A 20,930-nucleotide genomic window follows, 5' to 3' on the forward strand; every position below is an offset into this window, starting at 1 on the left:
TAGTATTTTGTCATGACCCTCTTCATTTTCATTATCTCTTTCTCGATGCTGTTCCTACTTTTTAGTCCAAAAGACGAGATCTCTTTTGCTACTCTCTATATAATTAGCTGACCCCATCACAAAATGACAAAATGCTCGAGGGCAAGTAAGTTATAGAATTATCAAATCAACAAACAATTTTGGACTTTTTATTAATACGCGTTTGGCTACTGTGAAAATAAAAAAAAAAAGAAAAAACGTTCTTGGTTTCAAAGTAAATAATGATATTTGAAAATTAGAGTTGTCTGTGATCATAAAATAAATTAAAGTTATTTTTAAATTTTTATGAGTAATTTGGAGTGAAAAAAAATTATTGGTTGTTTTTGAAATTTTTCTTGAAAAAAGAGGAAAAAAAAGAATTTTAAAAATATTATGCCAAAAGGTGAAAGTATTTTTTTTGCTTTTGATGACGCGAACCAAATATAATTCATTTCTCTCATTAAAAAAAAGGAATTAATTCACCAGAGATTCTTTTAACCCCAATTTTTCCCGCCAAAAACTCTTCGTCCCCAATTCACGCGCCGGCGCCGCCGGTGACAAAGCAAAACCCTTCCGACGCCGGAAAAATCAGATGGAGGGCAACGTTCACAGCAAAGAACTGGCGGCGTATTTGCTAAAGCACCACTCGGAGCAGCTTAGGTCCATCATTCTGGCTGCTGATCCTCGACTTCACTATTCCCTCTGTGTCGAGTAAGTAAACACTACTCTTTCGCTCCATAAGCGCAAAATTCTCCTTTCATTCCAACTATTTTTTTGGTTAAACAGTTTTGCGGAGATAATGGATGACAATCCAGCTCTTTCTCAGTTCATTTTCGCTAAACCTACGGAGTATTTACCGCTCTTTGATGAAGCTGCCGTCTGGGCTCAGGTATTGCGCTATTGTTCTTCTTTTAAAATATGTAAAGTAACGGTTCATAGATTAGTAATTGGCATGATCAGTGGTTATTTGGCTTTGTGTAGAAAGTTATTTTGGCTGATCTTAAACAATGTGAAAACGCAAGCGCTAAGGACAACATACATGTTCGTATTAATATCAGTGGTTCTCCTCTTGAATGCCCCGGTTAGTTTCTTTATCCCTTTATGTTTCTTCGCATTATATAGCTGAAATATTCTCTTATACTCTAGTAGTGTAATTTAAGCTGCTGCAGAGGTTACATATCTTTTTATCCATATCCTGTATTATTAAACTTGGTTACTTTTGACTGTTTATTATGTTTCAGAGACTTTTCCCAGCATTGGCCGTGTCAGGGTGAAGCATCGTGGGATTCTTCTTACTATCAAAGGGACTGTGATCAGGTCTGGAGCAGTGAAGATGATTGAAGGGGAGAGGATATATGAGTGTCGGCGATGTAAACACAGGTTGTTCTTCTGTGCCTCACACCTAGTCATTCTTCTAATTTCAAATTCTTCCAGCTATGTTCTGCATTGAAGATCATTGAGATATTTTCACATAGCATTGGTGGAATCATTGATTATTTCAAATCTTTTACAAAATAATCTAGTTAATTGGTTCTACTCTGTCACGGCTGGGAATTAGCATGGGAGAATTCAGCTGAAAAATACCACATTTCCAATCGTAAGTCCAATTTGCCATAACAATTTTCTACTAGACTCGGGTTGCTGTAGCTTGCACATACCACAACTATTCCTCAACCTTAATTTCCTTAGGCAGATATTTTTCACTTTTTGCCAGTGACATCTCTCACCAACAAAACACGTAGTTGCACGTGATATTTGATGGACATGGAGGCAGAGTTAAGGGTGCTCATCTGGTTTTTCATCAATTTTGGGTCGCCAAACCTGCAAACTGGCATGGCATAAATTGATCCTTACTTGTTCTCTATGGCACTAGGATTCAATTTACACTGTCCATCTGCAACGTAATAAGTAGCATGGTGTGGAATACCTCAAACCAAGGGACATCGACAGAATGAGCAATAGTATTATGTTAGCAACAGATCTCCATTTTCTATCTTTTCTTGAGGACATATGGTAACTATAATATAATCCCATTGTTATGTTATGTGGGCTGTTAGAATCATTAAAAGGTTGAGCCCAGCTTTAAGTAATCCTTCTTCAGGCAGAACTCAGTACATACATACTTGATCTATTAGTAAAGTCTTTACATTACCCCAGCGAACTGATTCTGTTGGTTTTCCTTGTTCTGAATTCTATAATCATGTAGGTGTCTTTGGTTAAGAATCCATAATAGGTAAACAACTTCCCTTGGCTAAGTGAGTTGTGTAAGATATTGCTTTACATAACTAAGTTTGAAAGATGAAAGCCCTTGTTAAGTCATGAATGTGTTTTGGATGAACGATTTGTAGTAAACTATTACTTGTTAGACATCATGTTTCTTCAATAGGCAGAGTGACTTTGGCAAGCAACGTGTCTATAGTTACCGACCTGTTCCTTTCCATACTGTGATATGTGTCTAACTTGCAACTGGATTAATCATGTTAAACAGTAATCCAAAGGCATGCAACTTTGCTCCAATCCTTATTCATGAGTTAGGTTAAAACCACCAGTTTACCCATATTTTGGTTTCTTATATGTTAAAAACAGACTTCTACATCACAAATTGGAGCTTACATCTGAATCTTTTATGCCTGAAACAATTGCTAGAAAGGTGATTACACTTGCTTATACCATAATGTTCTTAGACAACTCTTATGGTTCTGTGGTCAACATGCCCCCACATGTTTTCTGCTTTTCTTTGAACTGTCCGTATAAAAAAAATTCTATGTAGTCGTATGGCATGATTACATGGTCAAGCTGTTACCTATCTACCCTAACAGATTATTGGCTAAGAAGGAAAATTTATGTAGGTTCAAGGTTTACCCAGAGGTGGAAACGAGGAATTCAATCCCAAAACCAATTTTTTGTCCCTCACAGGTTTGTTTCCAACTCATCCTTAGTTGTTTGTTTTGACCAAAAAAAAAAATACTCTGATTTTTCTTATCTCCATTTGGTTGCTCATGGAAGAAAGAGTCTTTCTAATCTTCTCTTGTTTTTTCTGCACATCAGTATGCGCTAACATTTCATGTAAACCTTATTGCACAAGATTTGTGTCTATGTGGATTCCAGCTAGATTCTTGTTTCTGGTTTTCTAGTAACTTTTAGCTTTGCGAAAAGTTGATGTCCCTTTGGCATTTTCCAAATGATGTAATGAAGCTGCACTTGAACAGCTTTTTCTGGCAGCTTGTTTAACAATTGTGTTTTTTTTTTATTTTGTTAGTTTCCTGGTTTTCAGAGTTGCAATAACTATAGAGGTATTAAGTTATTGAGCCATACTATGAAGATTTGGGAGAAAGTGGTCGAGTTGAGGTTGAGGAGGATAGTGTCTATCTTGGAGAATCAGTTTGGATATATGCCCGGCGCTCGACGATAGAGGCAATTCACTTGGTGTGGAGACTGGTGGAACAATATAGGGAAAGGAAGAGGGATCTGCACATGGTGTTTATCGACTTGGAGAAGGCATACGACAAAGTCCCTAGGGAGGTGCTTTGGAGATGCTTGGAGGTGAGTGGGGTACCGGTGGCGTATATTAGAGTAATCAAGGACTTGTATAATGGAGCTAAGACTCAGGTGAGGACGGCGGGAGGAGACTCAGAGCATTTTCTTGTCTTGACGGGGTTGCACTAGGGTTCCACTCTTAGCCTGTTTTTATTTGCTTTGGTGATGGATGTGTTGATGCGGCGTATTCAAGGAGAGGTGCCTTGGTGTATGCTTTTTGCAGATGATGTAGTTTTGATTGATGAGACGCGGGGTGTGTGAATGATGAATTAGAGGTGTGGAGACAAACCCTTGAGTCTAAAGGGTTCAGGTTGAGCAGGAGCAAGACAGAATATTTGAAATGCAAGTTTAATGACGTGAGGCAGGAAGACAAAGTGGTAGTAAGGTTGGATTCCCAGACGGTGGGTAAGAGAGATAGTTTCAAGTATCTGGGGTTCATGATCCAGGGGAATGGTGAGATTGACGAGGATGTCTCCCACCGTATTGGGGCGGGATGGATGGAGTGAAAACTCGCCTCGGGGGTGTCGTGTGATAGGAAGGTGCCGCCCAAGCTTAAAGGCAAATTCTACAGGGTGGCAGTCCGTCCGGCCATGTTGTATGGAGCGGAATGTTGGCCAGTCAAGAACTCTCACATTCAAAAATTGAAGGTGGCGGAAATGCGGATGTTGCGTTGGATGTGTGGGCTTAATAGGGGTGATAGAGTTCGAAATGAGACTATTCGGGAAAATGTTGGAGTGGCTTCGGTGGAGGACAAGATGCGGGAAGTCCGATTGAGATGGTTCGGGCATGTGATGAGGAGGGGCCCGGATGCCCCAGTTCGTAGGTGTGAGAAGCTTGCTTTGGATGCTTTCAGGCGGGGTAGGGGTAGGCCAAAGAAATACTGGAGAGAGGTGATCAGGCGGGACATGGAGTAGTTATAGCTCACTGAGGACATGACCCTAGATAGGAAAATTTGGAGGACACGGATTAGGGTAGAAGGCTAGTGCCAGTTTGAGTCGTTGGGGTAGGGCATTACTTGGTAGATGTATTATTCTTGCTAGGACACTTTGTTGCATGCTTTATTACGAATGTGTTTACTATTCTTTGTTTATTATTCCTTGTGGGTGCGTATTTATGTCTTGACATCTTGTTCCATGCTTTATTAAGTATTTGTTTATTACTCCTTGTCTTGAGCCGGGGGTCTATCGGCAATAACCTTTCTACTTCTCGTGAAGTAGTGGTATGGACTGTGTACATCTTACCCCCCAGACCCCACTATGTGGGAATACACTGGGTTTGTTGTTGTTGTTAGTTTCCTGGTTATGAACATCGCACATGCCAAAATTTTGAGAACCTATTTGAATGTAAGTTAGCAAATACTGCAAAGCATTTCAATCTAATTTAGAATGGAATAAAATTGCATTTATTCCTTGCTTGATACTAACAAATTATAGGCATATTGCATTCTTATGAACTAAATATGCCTACTAAATAGGAACTTTACATATTCAATCATGTCCATGATTTGATTGAGGCTTTTGTCCGATACAAAGTACTCATCGAGAATAGAGATGAATTTCTACCACATTTTATTGTTAGAAACATGACTGACAACAAATTTGGCCAAGTATGAAATTTGGAGTGTAATTTTGGGCTGCAGCAGAACTCCCAGTGGATTATTCTAGGTGAACGGAGCTGGTCCTGCCGTTTTCCGGATCCTGTGTACAATGGGATCTTAATGTGGGCTAGCCTCTAAAAATAGAATAATTATTTGAGGGAAAAAGTCGACAAGGTGATGTTAACATAAGCTGCATGATACTAACTTATGTATAATCAGGTTTTCTTTATGCATTAAATTTTTGGAACTGCTTTATCTTTTTTTTAAGAAAAAAGAACTGGTTTAATTTAAGTAAATATACAAATGTGATAATTAAAATAAAGATAAAATTAAGAAACTAAATATATCCATAAATTGTGTTTATATGGTATCCCCCAATATTTGAAACTATTAGAGCATCCTCATGCATTAAAAATAGAGGAAACACAACAAAAATGACTGTTATCTTCCCCTTACATTTTTCTTTGCTATAGTATGCACTTTAATTATGCTTCGTTGTTTAAAGCCCCAATAGGCACTTGACATTTTTCTGTGCTCTTCACCTCTAGTAACACTGCTGGTTAAGTGGTAACAGTAAAATCCAAACTGCCTCATAAATTATATATGCTGTCTTGTCTTACTTTACTAGGCAATCTTGAATTTCTATTTCTTTCTTTTAATTGCCTCCCATTCTACCATGTTGGTTTGCATTAACTCTCATCTGGTTTGATTTATGATTTGTAAAACTAGTTGCTTCTAAGAAGATCAATGATCTCTTAAAGTTCTTTTACAGAGGTATCAAATTTGTGAAAGCACAAGTTTTCAGCTTGTAGAAGACAATAAGATCTGTCATGATTATCAGGAGATTAAAATCCAAGAAAGTACCCAGTTATTGGGTGTTGGGGCTATTCCTCGCTCTGTTCCTGTCATTCTGAAGGATGATCTTGTTGACATGGTTAACGCCGGAGGTACTACATTCTTAAAATTAACTTGTTTGAAGTTTGCTAACTAGCTGTCTCTTGCTAGCTTTACTATGGAGTGTACTGAAATATCTTATGCTCTGAACAGTGACTCCACAAAGATATAAGCCCCTCCACCCTAGAAAGCTTGACCTGATCTCATCCACATGGTTCAAAAGGAACACTGAATAGAACTTTAGTCTCATTTAGGACATTTATAAGTCACATTATATAAAACAAAACTTATTAATATTAAAAACCATGTCAAGCACCCTCTTTGCCACAAATTATAGAACTGAAAGTTTCTAAACATTTGTTTGAGATCATCATGGTCAAAGTTAAAATTGTTTTGAATTTTGAAACTGTAATAGGTCAAACTTTTATTAAGTGTAGTAGTTTTGTGTCAATTTGTTTATTTTTGTCTTATTATGCTTTATAGTATGTAAATTCACCTTCTACCTTATTGAGACACAATTCTCTCTTTTCTTTCTCTTTTTCACTGGTAGGCCTGATAGACATTTTCTTTCCTATCCTTAAGTTACTTCCATCTTTAATGTTGTCAGATGATGTGATTGTCACTGGTATCTTAACTGCCAAATGGTCCACTGATTTAAAAGACGTTCGCTGTGACCTTGATCCGGTACTAATTGCCAACCGTGTAAGGTAATAGAGGAGTACTTCAGTGAGTTCATTTTAAGAATGAATTCAATATATTTCATGTGACCACATGTTAAACCCAAACAGTGCAAGGAATTTATATAATTATCTGTGCAGAATCTGTGACTGAATTATTGGTATTTTATAGTACTAATTTTTGTTGTTGTTGAGGTTCAGATTCAAAAAAAAAAATTGTTGTTGTCGAGGTGAAGTGCACATCTTTGATTTGTCCTGAAGTATTAGGTTGTTTAGTGTATTAGAGCAACCCGGCCCGCTATACCCATGGCTTGATCAACATCACTCTTTTTTCTTTTTGCCTTTTATCTTTGTCAGTTTAATTAGAGAATGACTGCAGAGCAGAAAGTGTCACTTAAAATGTTAGATACTGTTTGATGTCTCATCAATTGGGCTGGTTTATAATTGGGTTAAACAGAAGCAGATCACCTTTTTCTTTTGTTTCCTCTATTTAATATTTGTTCCTGTGATGTAGATTTTTTCTCATCGATCAGTATATACAGCTATTTCATACTCTTAACATTGATGGGGTGAAGACTGTGAGTGAGAGTATGTAGTTGGCCTTGGTATTTATAATATGTAGGAGTCCCTATGAAGGGCTCAGGGTATACAGAATTGCCTTTGATTTTTCCACTTCTTTTGTTTCCGGAAAAGTGATCATCCTCCAGGATTTTGTTATAGTGTTTCTTTTCCTTTTGATAACTAAATAAATATACAATATTACTGATTCAATTTGTTATCTTCCAAAGCTAAAATAGCATGGTGATGTCTGTTGAACTTACTGAATCTTATATCTAAAGAGGTATTGCCAAATAAGGAATTAAACTCCGAAGAGATGTACAACAAAAGTAAAATTGTTTTTTGTTAAAAGGTAACCGGTGCAGACATACACTTTATCTTTCTAAATATTCCAAACACTTACAAGAAGCAAGATATACCTACCCAAGCTTGGGGGGGAGAGGCTTTGTTGACCTACCACCTTTTGTCTCCCCCACTGCTTGGTGGAGCTTATACATTTCTACGACTTCCTCATAAAGTTAACTGCCTTTCTATTCACATATTTCCTATAATGTATCTTCAGAAGAATGAATGAGCTGAAGTCAGAAATAGATATCCCCGATGATGCTGTTCTGAAATTCAAGCAGTTTTGGACTGAATTCAAAGATATTCCTTTAAAGGGTAAAAATTCTGTCGACAAGTACTAATTTTAGATTACTTGCTAAACTTGGGATTCAAACCTGCTTTTCTTTCTATTCTCTTCATTCGTAAACACAGGTAGGAATGCAGTGCTACAAGGTATTTGCCCGCAGGTCTTTGGGCTTTTCACTGTTAAGCTGGCAGGTATTTTCCCCTGCAAGTGTCTCCTTATCAGTTGATGTCACCTATCTAATTGTTAATTATATTAGAAAGAATGTGTTACTTTTCGTTTTCTGTCAGCAGCTGTCTCATGAAAAGTAACCCCTTTGAGTTCCATCGGTCCAAACGGTATGGATAATTTCCTTACCATTTGGCCAATGACCAACTTTGAGTTCAATGTAGTGGCATTGACGCTTATTGGAGGTGTCCAACATGTTGATGCTTCTGGAACAAAAGTTAGAGGAGAGTCTCATTTGCTTCTTGTTGGTGATCCTGGTAATGAATTGTAATGTTAAAATGTTTTCAATCAAGATTAGAATAGCTTCTTGGTAGGCAAATGGTTATCTTTAGAGATTTTTCAGTACTTCCAGCTCTCAATTAATTGTGTTTAGCGCTAATGGGCTGGTAACAGCTGTTATACTTGATTTCACCTTCTTGCAAGGTTGTGGTGACAATTTTTGGGGAGTGATATCCATTTGAATTTTGGAAAGTTGTGACAAATGAAAAAATATGGTTGCTTGCTTATCCTGTCAGGCACTGGGAAGTCACAGTTTCTGAAGTTTGCTGCTAAATTGAGCAATAGATCCGTCATTACGACTGGGTTGGGAAGCACTAGCGCTGGATTGACTGTTACCGCAGTTAAAGATGGAGGTAGACTGTTCCCTTATCTTGTTACTTGCTAATATCCGCTGTTGAAGTTTGGACCTGTATCTATATAGTTGTTTTGGTCACATTGAAGTGAGGAACTGTGTGTCTGTTGCAACACTCAGAGGCAGTGTCAGATGATACTCATATAAACATGTGCAAGGGCCCTCTGGCGCAGAGACCTGTGCCAGCTCCGACAATAATGTGAACAAAATTCTTGATACTTGCATATAACCACCTAAATATTGTAAAAAAAATTTATCCACAATATTTACATCAATAAATATTTTACAAAGCAAAGGAAGTTTAGGTATTATTACCATTTTTTAATCTGAGTTACAAGGTGTTGGAAATTGATTTAAGTTACTGCACTAGTTTTTAGCAAAATAAGTTATTTAGATTAAGATGAATTTGAATTTTAAATATTTGTTAGTTTGTTTAGTTGTTGAGATAGTTTAGGTTGTTTTAAATTTTAAATGATGCAGCTTTTTATGTTTTGTTGGCTATTTAAAGTCATTTAATGCTTAATAAAATTATTGAATGCTATTGAAAGCTTGAAAGTCATTTCAATCCAAAGAGAGTCATTTTAACCCTGTTTTCGCTGCCCATCTTTTTTTTTAAAAAAACCTACAGTGGTATCAAGAGCTTCATTGATCTTATGGGATCTGTGTGTTCTTCCAAAGCGCTACCATACCATTTTTAACCCGCAAGGGTTATCTTTTTAACCCGTAAGGACTACCTTTTTAACCCGTAAGGGCTCCATTTTAACCCATCAGGGCTACCTTTTTCAACCCGTGTTTATTTTCAAAGCATAGGGCTATTTTAACCCAAAAAAATGTCAAGCAGCAGTCTCTCTTTGAATGTTCCAAAAATTTTCACAGGCAAAAATTATCAAATTTGTGCTGTGAAGAAATCATATCTTGAAACCTATGCTTTATGTGATGTTTTGATGAATGAAAAATCCTTACAATATTTTGCAAAGTCTATGAAAGTATTTTCAAACAATACAAGATTATTGATGGTTTTTCATCAAAGAATCAAAAGAAGAATAAGCAAAAAGAGAAAGATGAACATCAAAAAGATGTGCAAGTTCAAAAAAAATTGAAAAATTCAGCATCTACTGCCAGAGCAAAAATTGAAGAGGAGTAGTTTTAAATCGCAGTAACTAAAGCAAGGAGGAGTGTTGGAAATTGCTTTAAGTTACTGCACTAGTTTTTAGCAAAATAAGTTATTTAGATTAAGATGAATTTGAATTTTAAATATTTGTTAGTTTGTTTAGTTGAGATCATTTAGGTTGTTTTAAATTTTAAAGTATACAGTTTTTTATGTTTTGTTGGCTATTTAAAGTCACTTAATGCTTAATAAAATTATTGAATGCTATTGAAAGCTTAAAAGTCATTTCAATCCAAAGAGAGTCATTTTTACCCTGCTTTTGCTGCCCATCTTTTCTTTAAAAAACCAACAGAAGGAATAATAGTCTTGCTGAACTCGAATGAGCTGACCCTGGTTTTGAGATTAGTACTAGCGTGGCACTAACATTAATTAAATAATAACTTGAGGCGTGGGATACTCAGACTCTTGTACCACTTACATCTAGAAACAATATGAGGAAACAATTCATCTGAATGCCTCTCCATAATGCGAGCCAAACGTGCACTTAATTAGTCATCGATTCCAATCCGATAAGGCTTTTCTTTTTATTGGTATGCCACTCCAAATCTGTTCCTATCTAACGGAACGCTATTGGATCAAATGACAAAGACATTGTTGAGAAAAAGATGGCTCCATTCATTTCTGCAAGCAGGGAGGATCCAGAGCGTTGCCCCCTCCTATTCGGGGGTGTGTGTTATGTCTATGTAACCGGGACCTCTCATGAGAAATTGGATCCTAGAGCATACTCTTTTGCCCTATATGTACAGTTCTTTGGTCATCATTGGTAAAGGCAAGCTATATTTTCAGGAGAGTGGATGTTAGAAGCTGGTGCCCTTGTATTAGCAGATGGTGGTCTCTGTTGCATTGATGAGTTTGACAGGTATAGCTATCTTTTGAGTCTTATGTTGTTGTTTTTCAGTTTCTACTTATTTTGATAAAACTGATGTGGCATAAAGTACAGTCTGCACTTCAATTAGGGTTATATGAGGTTGTTGATTCAAATGATGTAATGATATGTTTTCTGTGGCAAAATATAGCCAATAATGTTATCATAAACATTCATTTGATGTTTGACTCATCAAGGTTTGTTTGGCAGCATGAGAGAGCATGACAGAGCAACCATCCATGAGGCAATGGAGCAGCAGACGATAAGTGTTGCAAAGGTATATCATTCTCTGAAGAACCTAAACTTTTTTTGGTATAGTCAATACGCGCATGATTGGCAAGGTCATGACTTCTTCTTGTTCTCTAAATTCTTTTCCTGCCATATTTTTCTTCCTCGCAATATCTACTGTTCTAGCGTTCTTAATTAAGTGAATCCTTTTGTTATCCTTGATGACATGGTTTATCTCTAGGCTGGTCTTGTGACAACTCTCAGTACAAGGACAATTGTCTTTGGAGCAACAAATCCCAAGGGGCATTATGATCCTGAGCAGCGTATCTTTGCTTTTGATGTCCTATTTCTTTTTTTCTTTTACCTTTCATCTTCTTGCAAGCTAGAGTCTCCATCAGGCGTCTTAAACGATTTGCTGTCCATCTCATTTTGTTTGCTATGTTCTTAACAAAACTAGCTTTATCCGTTAATACGACGCTCTCTGGCCCACTGCTGAGCAGATTTGACATAGTCCTAGTTCTCTTAGACACTAAAAACCCAGACTGGGATGCTGTTGTTTCTTCACACATTCTTGCCGAGGTGATGAATCTGAAACAATGTGAATACTTATCTTTTTAGCATGAAGGGTAAATTAGCGGGACGGAAATTCTCTTTATGTGATTGACAGGCAGAAACCAAAAACCACAATTGTGAAGAGGATCTAGGGGCTATCTGGCCACTTCCAATGCTCAGAAGGTAAAATACTTCCTGACAACCGTCCAGATTCCGATATATATGAAATGTGCTCATCTGCGAAAATTGTTCAATTATCTACTACACAAATAGAGAATGCCACTTTAGCTAGATTGCTTTTATATGTAAAGACTCGGATAAGAGCTAGACTGGTTTTTGGATTGATTATGCATGCTTTTGCACATTAATAACAGTGAAACTGTACAAGATGGGATAAGTCCCTAAAAATGATTATTGACAATGTTCCCTTGGTAATCAATAGTAGCAGTTTAGGTTTCTTCAACCACCCTCCTTAAGCAGCATTTCTCTTTGCGAGTTACTTAATTCTGCAAAGCTTTTTAGTTTGACAACGCTTTTTTTTTCTGATCAAGTAAACCATTTCATTCTTAAACATGACCATATTAACTCCAGCCAAAGAAAATCTTTGGCAGCAATTACTCCATCACATTCTGTTGAGGAGATGGCAGTCTGATGACATCTTGTAGGTACATCCAATTTGTGAAGAAATACTTTAGACCAGTCCTCACAAAGGAAGCAGAAAAGGTTATCTCAAGCTATTACCAACTGCAAAGAAGATCTGCCACTCAAAATGCAGGTCCACTAAACATCATAATTGTTACTAAATATTCTAATTGGTCCATGGCTATGCACTTAACAAGGTGAACATCTACAGCAAGAACAACCGTGCGCATGCTGGAGAGCCTGATAAGACTTGCCCAAGGTGAATTATTGACTCCAGCTTTTTCCTGGCTCGGCCTATATATTGTCCCTGATTCTAACGAAACCAATATGGCTAATATTACAGCACATGCAAGACTAATGTTTAGAAATGAGGTCACTAGATTGGATGCGATCACTGCCATCTTATGCATTGAATCATCTATGACTACCTCGGCTATAGTGGACAGCATGGGGAACGCATTGCACTCCAACTTTGCAGAAAATCCTGACCAAGAATGTATCCTAATGGCATCTTGTTATTTGCATGCACATGAATAGTGATGCAGAAACCTCTGACATTGAGTTCATCTAACAAAAGTGTATGTGTTCCTATGCGAGTTTATTCATGCACTACTGGAGAAGTTGCGGAACAATATTTCTATGTTAAGGATCTAGTAAGTTTTGTGCCTCTGAACTATACCCACAACATCCAAGCTACAAAGAAAATGCTTGAAAAGTATGTGTGAGCATATGTTAACTTGTTTTCTTGTTGTTAGTTATTTCTTAAGTTACCCTTGTGCCATAATCTGCCTGATGGTATTTCAGTAAATCTTATTTCTAATCTGCTTGTTTATTTGTGTCATGTTTTGGGTGTCAGTCAGCAAGAAGTTTATTTTCTGTTTCCTCTATAGTAGAGTTGGGTATTAATTCAAGCAATTGTCCCTGTAAGTATAGATGCTTAATATTCCTTTCTTTTTGTATATCATATGTTATTCTTGACAAGACATAGATGCCAAACAAGAAAGACTGATCCTTGGGAGTTTGTCTCTCCTAGACGAATTCTCTGAAGTAATCAGCTCCGGAGATCAATATGCGGATAAAGTTCAATCTGTATCCTAAGAGCAGGTAATTAGAATGACTGTTGAATGCTGATTCTCTCTCTCCTCCTCTCGCTCTCTCATGATTCAGCAAAAAGGATATAAGGAGTAAGAGGCTATTTAACAAATATACTCCATTCTCTATACCTTTAAAAGCTCTCCTATTTTGTTTTTCACACAACCCACATGAGTCATAATGGAACAATGCCTAAGGACCTTTGTCTTGTCTTAGTTTTCTAAAGGTGGAATTTCCTCGACAGTGTGTGGCATCACTCATTGTAGCCCAAATGATCACAAGATTTTCCAGCCACGTCTTTGCCGAACTCTTACACATAAAACACTAACCAACTTATGTAATCATCCTTCTCCATGAGATTTCAGTCATCAAAATTGCTTCTCGTTGCTGCCAATCAAGTTGAGAAACTCACCTTTCTTCCCGTTTGCTTAAACCTTGGTGAGAAAGTTACCCAGTGCCTGTGATGGTGAAAGGTTGCATGTGTCTGGTGAGATAGTCGAGGCACATACAAGCTGGCTCAGGCATTACCCTCATGAAAAAGAAATACACTTCTCAAGGCGCACTGGGAATTCAAATTGATAGGCACAAGTAGATGCTTTGTGTGAGGACTCAGCAGAATCAATTCATTGGAATTTTACTTGGTAGATTTTGTCCATGTTTCTAAATATATTTGGAGTATGGTGAGTAGTGCCTCAGAGTTTTAAGAGATTATTGTGCTACCGAAGATCTTTGATTTGGCAAAAGACAGAAGATTCCTTAATGTATATTGCTTGGTGGTAAGAAAGAAATAGGAGGTGCTTTGAAGATGAAAAAGATCATCTCCCTAGTTAGCGTAGATGTGTCTAGAACTTGTACTATTGGAATACGGGAACATTGTACTGATTTGATGGACTTGTTGGATTCTATGAGATTGTATTGTATAAGTCCATTTTGTTTTTTCTGTGCAGTACCACTGTACTACTTATAAAAACCTTACCTTGAAAAAATGTCCATTCATCTATGGTCAAGAGCTTAGAATAAGACTTAACCATTCAAACAGTAATATTAAGGACTTGGCTGAAAATAGTCCACCATCCGCCCCCCTCAAAAGATGTTGTCATAAGAACTTTATTTAACAATTCAACTTCAAGAAACACCGCCGCCTTCCCAAGTCCTCAAGGTCCTCAGCAATAGACGATTTCTGCTCATTAATATACGTGTTTTGAAATAAGCTATTCTTGTATAAACAACATTTTTCTGACCATAGAGAAGCAAGTTACAGTGATCAAGAGATTTTGATCCTTCCATTAGGTGTTAATTGAAGTACTTCTACATGTTTCCATCTCATTTTGTAGTTTCTTCTGCCATCCTCGTCATCTTCCATATTGAAGACATTAGTGTTGACAAGGAAAAAAAAAAACTAGGTGCAGAAGCCATCTAATCTTTACATTCACGTCACTCAAACTGCAAAGGTGAAATGATCCATGGCAGGGTGGATGGAGGAACCAAAATGTAGCAGAGAGATCCAGCAGTGCTCATCCACACACACATAAAAAGAGAGAGAGAGAGAACGGAGAACTTTGATTCACATTTCGCTCATAAATGATGACTAGTCTGCAAAAAATACAATTTTTTCATTCGCATGTTTTAAGAATATTACAATGGAGAAATGCCGACACTAATAATATCGAGGTCGCAGCTAAAATGCCACAACACAAAGGGCACGTATAGATGGGGAAAAATCTAATTACGCCAGAAACTATAATCAGTATAGACCCAAGAACTTCCACCAAAATGTCCCAACGACTGCCCATATAATAGCATTGATGACTGCCATTACAAATCCCATTTTGAAGACATCGGGGAGATCTACATAACCAGCTGTCATACAAGCAACACAACAAAAATCAGTCCAAGTATAAAACTAAAGAAAGAAAAAAAGACTATCCCAAGCAACAGGGTTGAAATGCAACTAGTCATATATCTATTAATATTACTAGCTCATCTTTTTTCAGCAAACAGAAAATGAAGAATAAACAACTTTCATCTGATCACTGAAGAAGTAACTAAGGAAGCTTCTCTAAGAAAACAAATTCCGACAGAGGATGTGATCAAGCGGAATTAGTTGAATGCACCAATTTAAAGAACCTACAAGAGAACTACATACCTCCAAAGTAGACAGCAGCCTGACCACTGCTATAATGTGTTAAAGCACCAAATAGATTAGTGTTGTAAGCTAAAGCCAGGGCTGATAATACACCAGGCACTCCAGATGCCAAATGCATAGCAAGGAATGCAGAGTATAATGCTCCCACATGGCCTGTTTGACTTGCAAACAAGTAGTGGATACAGAAGTATGATGCTTGAAGAACACCAAATGCAGCTGGCCAGCTCAATGATAAAGCCTGCAGGGTTTTAGCTACACAACTAGACATCCAACCAACAATACCAAGGTTTGTCAACTGGCCAGCCATGCCAACTAGGACGGCAAACCAAGCCAAAGTATCCCATGCTGATTTTTCACTTAAACAGTCATCCCAATCAAGCACTCCCAACAGCAAGAGGATTGATAAACCGAGCATTGCAGCGACAACACTCGCAATACCAAGAGCATCCCTGAGAACAACAAAGAAATTTTAAAAATTAAACATATTAATACCATGACAAACACACATCCCATGCAAAAGTAATACACACTGTAGCCAATGATAAGATATTATGAAAAAACATGTAGAAACCCAAGAGACAACTAATCTATTTTATAATGTATTATTTCTGTAAAAGTGAAACAGACTTTAGCAAGAAAAGAGGAGGGGTTTGGAAGAATATTCTAATGAGGAATGAGCTTGAAATACGATGGTATTACAGTTGCCATGGCTGCTGCTCCAGCTTGCCGGCGCTGCGAACCCAAACAGCTCTCCACATAAGTCTTTCTTTAAAATGCACTCGCGCAAGAAGTTGGCTTTGAAGTCGGAATAGCAATTCCACTCAACAAATTCTTTCATGCAGTCTCTTCGGAAAAGAACTCTTATCCCTTTATTCTGTCTCTTAAGAATCTCCCTGCTCAACTTTCTACCCTGTAATGTGTACATGCTGCAGAAGCTTCTGACTATTCTCGAAAGTATCGAATCAGACAAAATCCAAATGGCTCCTTGAGAAGAAAGGTTTCAAGAAGAATGGTGGTTTTAGTGCGGCACGTTTGTGAAAATGGAAAAAGAATCATCAGCAAAACAGAGAGGGGGTAACCGTCATACAGACTCCCAAATGCCTCTCTGCAGCCTCATTCATCTTGTCTAGAAATGCACTACTTTCTACCCTGTAATAATTTCCTACTGCCTAAAATCAACATCACAAAGAGGCAAAGCACAATACTTTAACGTTCTAAATAAAAATTACAAGTACCAACATCAATTGTGAAATGACACATACCCGAAAACCCACAGAGACACAGCTAGAAGCATTGTGCCAATCATCACCCATTCATTTTTTGTAACAGGACCCATAAGATTCAGTTTTTGAGCTGCCATAGCAGGGGCTTCTGGTGTATCTTTGGTTTCAGGAGGATAAAGTTTGTACAAGATGAATGGAGTAGCCAAAAGAGAAATAAATGCAGGTAAACTAGCAGCCTTGAACCAAGACACCCATGGGTTTGTGATTATTACCCCAAGTTCCTCAGCTAGTTTGAGGCAGAGTAGATTTTGAGCTGCAGCAGTTAGGAAAAGAGCACTAGAGTTACCTGCACACTGCCACGCACCCCAAAAAAACAATCCGTAAGTGGATGGAAATCTAAAGAGATGGCATAATAATGCAGTAAAACAGATCTGCAAGAAACTTTAATGCTGCATAAAATATAGTATTCACATGTGCCAGACCAAAATATTTAACCGAGTTGATTATCAGACAAAAAAAAAAAAGAGAGGGAGGAGGGAATAACTGATTATATTCTTCTGCTAAAAATGAGATGCTTGCACAAAAAGATCTGTATCATCAATACAAATTTCACTGGCTATAAAATAAAATAACTTCAAATAAACAGGGGGTACAGACACTAAGCACTGACATATAGTGATATAAAGCAATTTAACATCCGATTGCTAAATGAGCTTGATACAGTACATGAAATGTCTCGGCCAGACTTATAGTGATTTTAAGCACACAACTACTATTCTTTTATGACTAACTTGTGCACACCTCGACTATTTCATCAGTTACATACTATCTCCCACCATCACATGTACCGGATAACTTTGCTCACTAAGGCTTAGGCATATGGGAAGAGTTCACCTAGTGTTTTTACTTCCACGAGAGTTTGAACTTGAGACCTAATGGTTCTCTTCCACTTTTATTGACACTAGGTCATACCCTTGGGTGCTAAGCACGCAACTAGATCTATTAGACTTATAGATTATAAAATGAACAATTTCATACCAATATACTAATCCAACAGAAGGAAACTGCTCGTCTAAGCTAGCAGGACTAGGGTCACCTCAAATGCAATACTGACCCCATATATGTTATGTATTACTGAAAGAGGTCAATGCACAGCCAGAAACTTTAGTAATACTTGATCAAATGCATAATGTCTTCAGTTGCGAATTCAAGATTAGTACCAAAGTCTTCAGATAAAGATCTCTCAAACATAAACCCGTTGCCATCTTAGAATCAGAAATTGCAAATTTCCTCATGGTTAACAAACATTCTTGAGAAGTGAGAACAATCGACTCTCAATTAATGAGACACATCTCAATCCAGCAGAGCTGCTTGGAAATTTATCTTTTTCCATAACAGATTGAAATTATACACACATACATTGCAAAGATTTTTTTACCTATCGATATAGTTTAATCCATTTTAGCATAATAATAACCTTATTTTCCAGGTTGCAAACTCAATGTTACCTTAGACAGTTACCTACTTGGCTTTTAAATAACCTGATAGCTCAAACAATACTTTCACCATTGCACCCAAGGGTGTGACCTAGAGGTCAATGAAGTGAGTTGAGAACCTGAGGTCTCGGCTTCAAATCCCAGCAGAGACCAAAAACACTAGGTGATTCTTCACGTCTGTCCCAACCTTGGTGGACAGTATTACCTGGTGGTGGGAGGTGGAAGTTATCCCGTGGATTTAGTCGTGGATTTAGTCGAGGTGCGCAAAAGCTGGCCTGGACGTCACCATTGGTGTATATAATTGAATTCATCCATTATTAGGATCATTTGGTCAGTACTATTCATGTATCCAACAACAACAACATACCCATAACGTCCCACAAAGTGAGGTCACCAATTCATGTATCCACAGAGTATATTTTACATTTCATTAAATTCATCTAGTTATGTGAGACACACACACAACACATCTATAGCAGGTAAAAGCAAAGGCAAACCTGAAATTGAGATTGAATCAAGTACGAGCCGAGCTTCCTGGAGGAAGGATCACCAGGCTTACTTCCAGCTGAAAGTGAGAGAGACTTAATAATAGGCAAAAATACCCCACCAGCTCTTGCAGTTGTACTAGGCATTGCAGGTGCAATCAAAGCCTCACTCAGAGCCAATCCATATGACAAACCAAGAGTACTCTTCCCCAACCACTTAACAAAATACGTGGCAATTCGATCTCCTAATCCAGTCTTAACAAACCCACGGGCGAAAAAGAAAGAAATCACAATCAACCAAATAACTTCATTTGTAAAAGCACTGAAAGCGCTTGCAAAAGTTAGTGTCTTGGTCAGAACTGAAGTCGTAAGTCCAAGAAAAGCCCATGCACCTACTGGCAATGGACTGAGTACCAAACCAGCAATAGTTGAAAGGAAAATGGCAAGCAATTGCCATGCTTGAGGAGTAACTTCAGGCGGCCTTGGAACAAAGAAACGAACTAAAAGTCCAATTGAAACAGAAATGATCAAAGGAATTAGCTTTGCACCTTGGGGTTGTGGCTGAGTAGTAACTATTACCTTATCTGATTCAGGTGATGAAGAAGAAGAAGCAGTGATGGGTTTTGGAGATTGTGGATTTCTTGAGGTGGGTTTTGAAAGGGGATTGAAAAGGAATGGTTTTGGGTGAAAAAGATTGAACCTTGGACCGTCAAGATTGAATCTTGAACACGACACTGGGCGGAGTACGGCGTTGGAAATGGTGGAGGAACGTGATCGGAGGTGGTGGAAGGAGAGACGGGAGAAGGAAGTGGTGGCGGCAGCGGCAGCGGCGGCGGAGGTGGCTGAAGATGGAGAGCAAAATGCCAATCTCTCCATTTTTTGCCGGTAAAGAATGAAGTGTGTGTGTGTGTGTGGAGAATTTATGAAAGTGAAAAGGGGGTTTGGGTGATGGAGGGTTGTTGGGGTGGCGGAAACTCCAATGGCCACATAATAGAGAGTGATCGTTTTGTTCGTTTGACAAACTAAGGGCCACATTTCTTTTACTTTTTACTTTTTCTTCTTTTATTTTTAACTCTTTATTCTTTGGTCTTTGCTTATTGGGACCTAAAGTAATAAGAAGAGTGACTCAGTGTATTGACTTTCGTTATACTATATGTGCTCGTTTGGTACAAGATATAAGCTATAAATAGTTTTGAAATCAAATGAATGATATATTTAGCGTGAGATAATAGTTAGTATTGAAATTATTTATATAATCATTTACACTATAGTGATGAAATAAGTTATCTCATATACATGGTGAGATAACTAATTTTAAGATTAATTATTCTGAAATAACTTTTTTCCCAACCAAACGACCTCTTAAAGATTTAAGGAAGGGTTGGACCACAAAAATTTATTGTGTACCTTCTTACTTTGCATTTTCGTAAGAGATTATTTCTGTGATTTGAACCCGTAACTTTATTTTTAAGTCTTTATTTGTTCTTACTTACTGGGGCCTAAAGTAATAAAAAGAGGGGGATTTGGTTTACTAAAACTTCTGTTATACATTGCATTTCATTAAGAGATTATCTATGTGAGTTGAACTCATAATCTCCTAGTCATATAGTAATAGTTTTATCGATTATTCTATATTGTTCTATGAGAAGAAACAAAATCAGTAAATTCTCATACAAGATTGGTATTCAAAGAATAGGATTCAAGATTAGTTAATATCTTTTTCTGGATTTGGGGAATTCTGGTTCCTTAGAGTTGAGAACTTCCCTAATAGTACTACTCCATATATGATCGACATATTTCATTAAATTAGATAAAATGCCTTTTTTATTACTTCGATGAAGATATTTTAAAAATAATGATTTTGAGTCAATCTCCGCATATTCTGAGTATCTCGTGTATTGTTTCTTTCACCGAGATTTCTTCTCATGCAAAATGTAATGTTCAATAGTTTTTTCAAATTTGTGTGCCTTCAAACTATGAACATTACAAGGACATAAAATTGGCCTCGCAAGCAGGCAAAGGGCACTATATCGGCCATGAAATCACTTTGAATGTGTCTCTTTTAACTCCTCATGGCTGCAACATGTGAGCCACTATATATTACTTCCATGCACCCATTAAATTATTGACTATAATATTATCGTATTAAGCCAACACAAAGATGGAGTATTTTTAATACGATGTGTGATATTATTTATTTGGTATTAATTACACTTATTACATCATTAATTAAGATCATTTGTCAACGCTATTGTATTTAGTTTC

General features: G+C 37.4%; 2 protein-coding genes across 8 annotated transcripts; one reads left to right on the forward strand and one right to left on the reverse strand.

Moving 5' to 3' along the window:
* Positions 1-426: 426 nt before the first annotated feature.
* LOC107840066 (probable DNA helicase MCM9) lies at positions 427-14,255 on the forward strand. Of its 7 annotated transcripts, none has more exons than XM_047394934.1 (21): positions 430-729; positions 805-907; positions 1,000-1,099; positions 1,260-1,398; positions 2,868-2,934; positions 5,925-6,099; positions 6,654-6,753; positions 7,844-7,941; positions 8,038-8,103; positions 8,302-8,394; positions 8,653-8,769; positions 10,723-10,795; positions 11,012-11,078; positions 11,271-11,352; positions 11,487-11,608; positions 11,697-11,764; positions 12,247-12,356; positions 12,435-12,482; positions 12,567-12,719; positions 13,212-13,327; positions 13,532-14,255. In XM_047394934.1, exons 1-20 carry the CDS (start codon positions 611-613, stop codon positions 13,319-13,321), a joined length of 2,010 nt encoding a protein of 669 aa, XP_047250890.1. In that variant the 5' UTR covers positions 430-610; the 3' UTR covers positions 13,322-13,327; positions 13,532-14,255. The 7 variants fall into 7 exon arrangements, with proteins under 7 accessions (XP_047250893.1, XP_016539276.2, XP_016539274.2 ...); XM_047394935.1 differs by having other exon boundaries at positions 13,542-14,255; XM_047394936.1 differs by having other exon boundaries at positions 13,560-14,255.
* A 607-nt stretch (positions 14,256-14,862) lies between these two features.
* On the reverse strand, positions 14,863-19,702 carry LOC107840067 (dicarboxylate transporter 2.1, chloroplastic). The gene is made up of 4 exons (XM_016683791.2): positions 18,678-19,702; positions 16,724-17,037; positions 15,462-15,910; positions 14,863-15,175 (listed from the first exon to the last, which is right to left on the reverse strand). Exons 1-4 carry the CDS (start codon positions 19,698-19,700, stop codon positions 15,060-15,062), a joined length of 1,902 nt encoding a protein of 633 aa, XP_016539277.2. The 5' UTR covers positions 19,701-19,702; the 3' UTR covers positions 14,863-15,059.
* Between the last annotated feature and the right edge of the window lie 1,228 nt (positions 19,703-20,930).

The sequence above is a fragment of the Capsicum annuum genome, chromosome 8, assembly GCF_002878395.1.
Source record: "Capsicum annuum cultivar UCD-10X-F1 chromosome 8, UCD10Xv1.1, whole genome shotgun sequence".
Taxonomy (NCBI): domain Eukaryota; kingdom Viridiplantae; phylum Streptophyta; class Magnoliopsida; order Solanales; family Solanaceae; genus Capsicum; species Capsicum annuum.

Excerpts from the sequence above, each read along its gene's own strand:
- LOC107840066 (XM_016683788.2), top strand. The coding sequence starts at position 611 with ATGGAGGGCAACGTTCACAGCAAAGAACTGGCGGCGTATTTGCTAAAG. Across the intron at positions 1,100-1,259 it reads TTCTCCTCTTGAATGCCCCG|AGACTTTTCCCAGCATTGGC; the intron begins GTTAGTTTCTTT and ends ATTATGTTTCAG. Across the intron at positions 2,935-5,924 it reads CAATTTTTTGTCCCTCACAG|AGGTATCAAATTTGTGAAAG; the intron begins GTTTGTTTCCAA and ends GTTCTTTTACAG.
- LOC107840067 (XM_016683791.2), bottom strand. The coding sequence starts at position 19,700 with ATGTGGCCCTTAGTTTGTCAAACGAACAAAACGATCACTCTCTATTAT. Across the intron at positions 17,038-18,677 it reads TGATTCAATCTCAATTTCAG|TGTGCAGGTAACTCTAGTGC; the intron begins GTTTGCCTTTGC and ends GGTGCGTGGCAG. Across the intron at positions 15,911-16,723 it reads GTGTCTCTGTGGGTTTTCGG|GGATGCTCTTGGTATTGCGA; the intron begins GTATGTGTCATT and ends TGTTGTTCTCAG.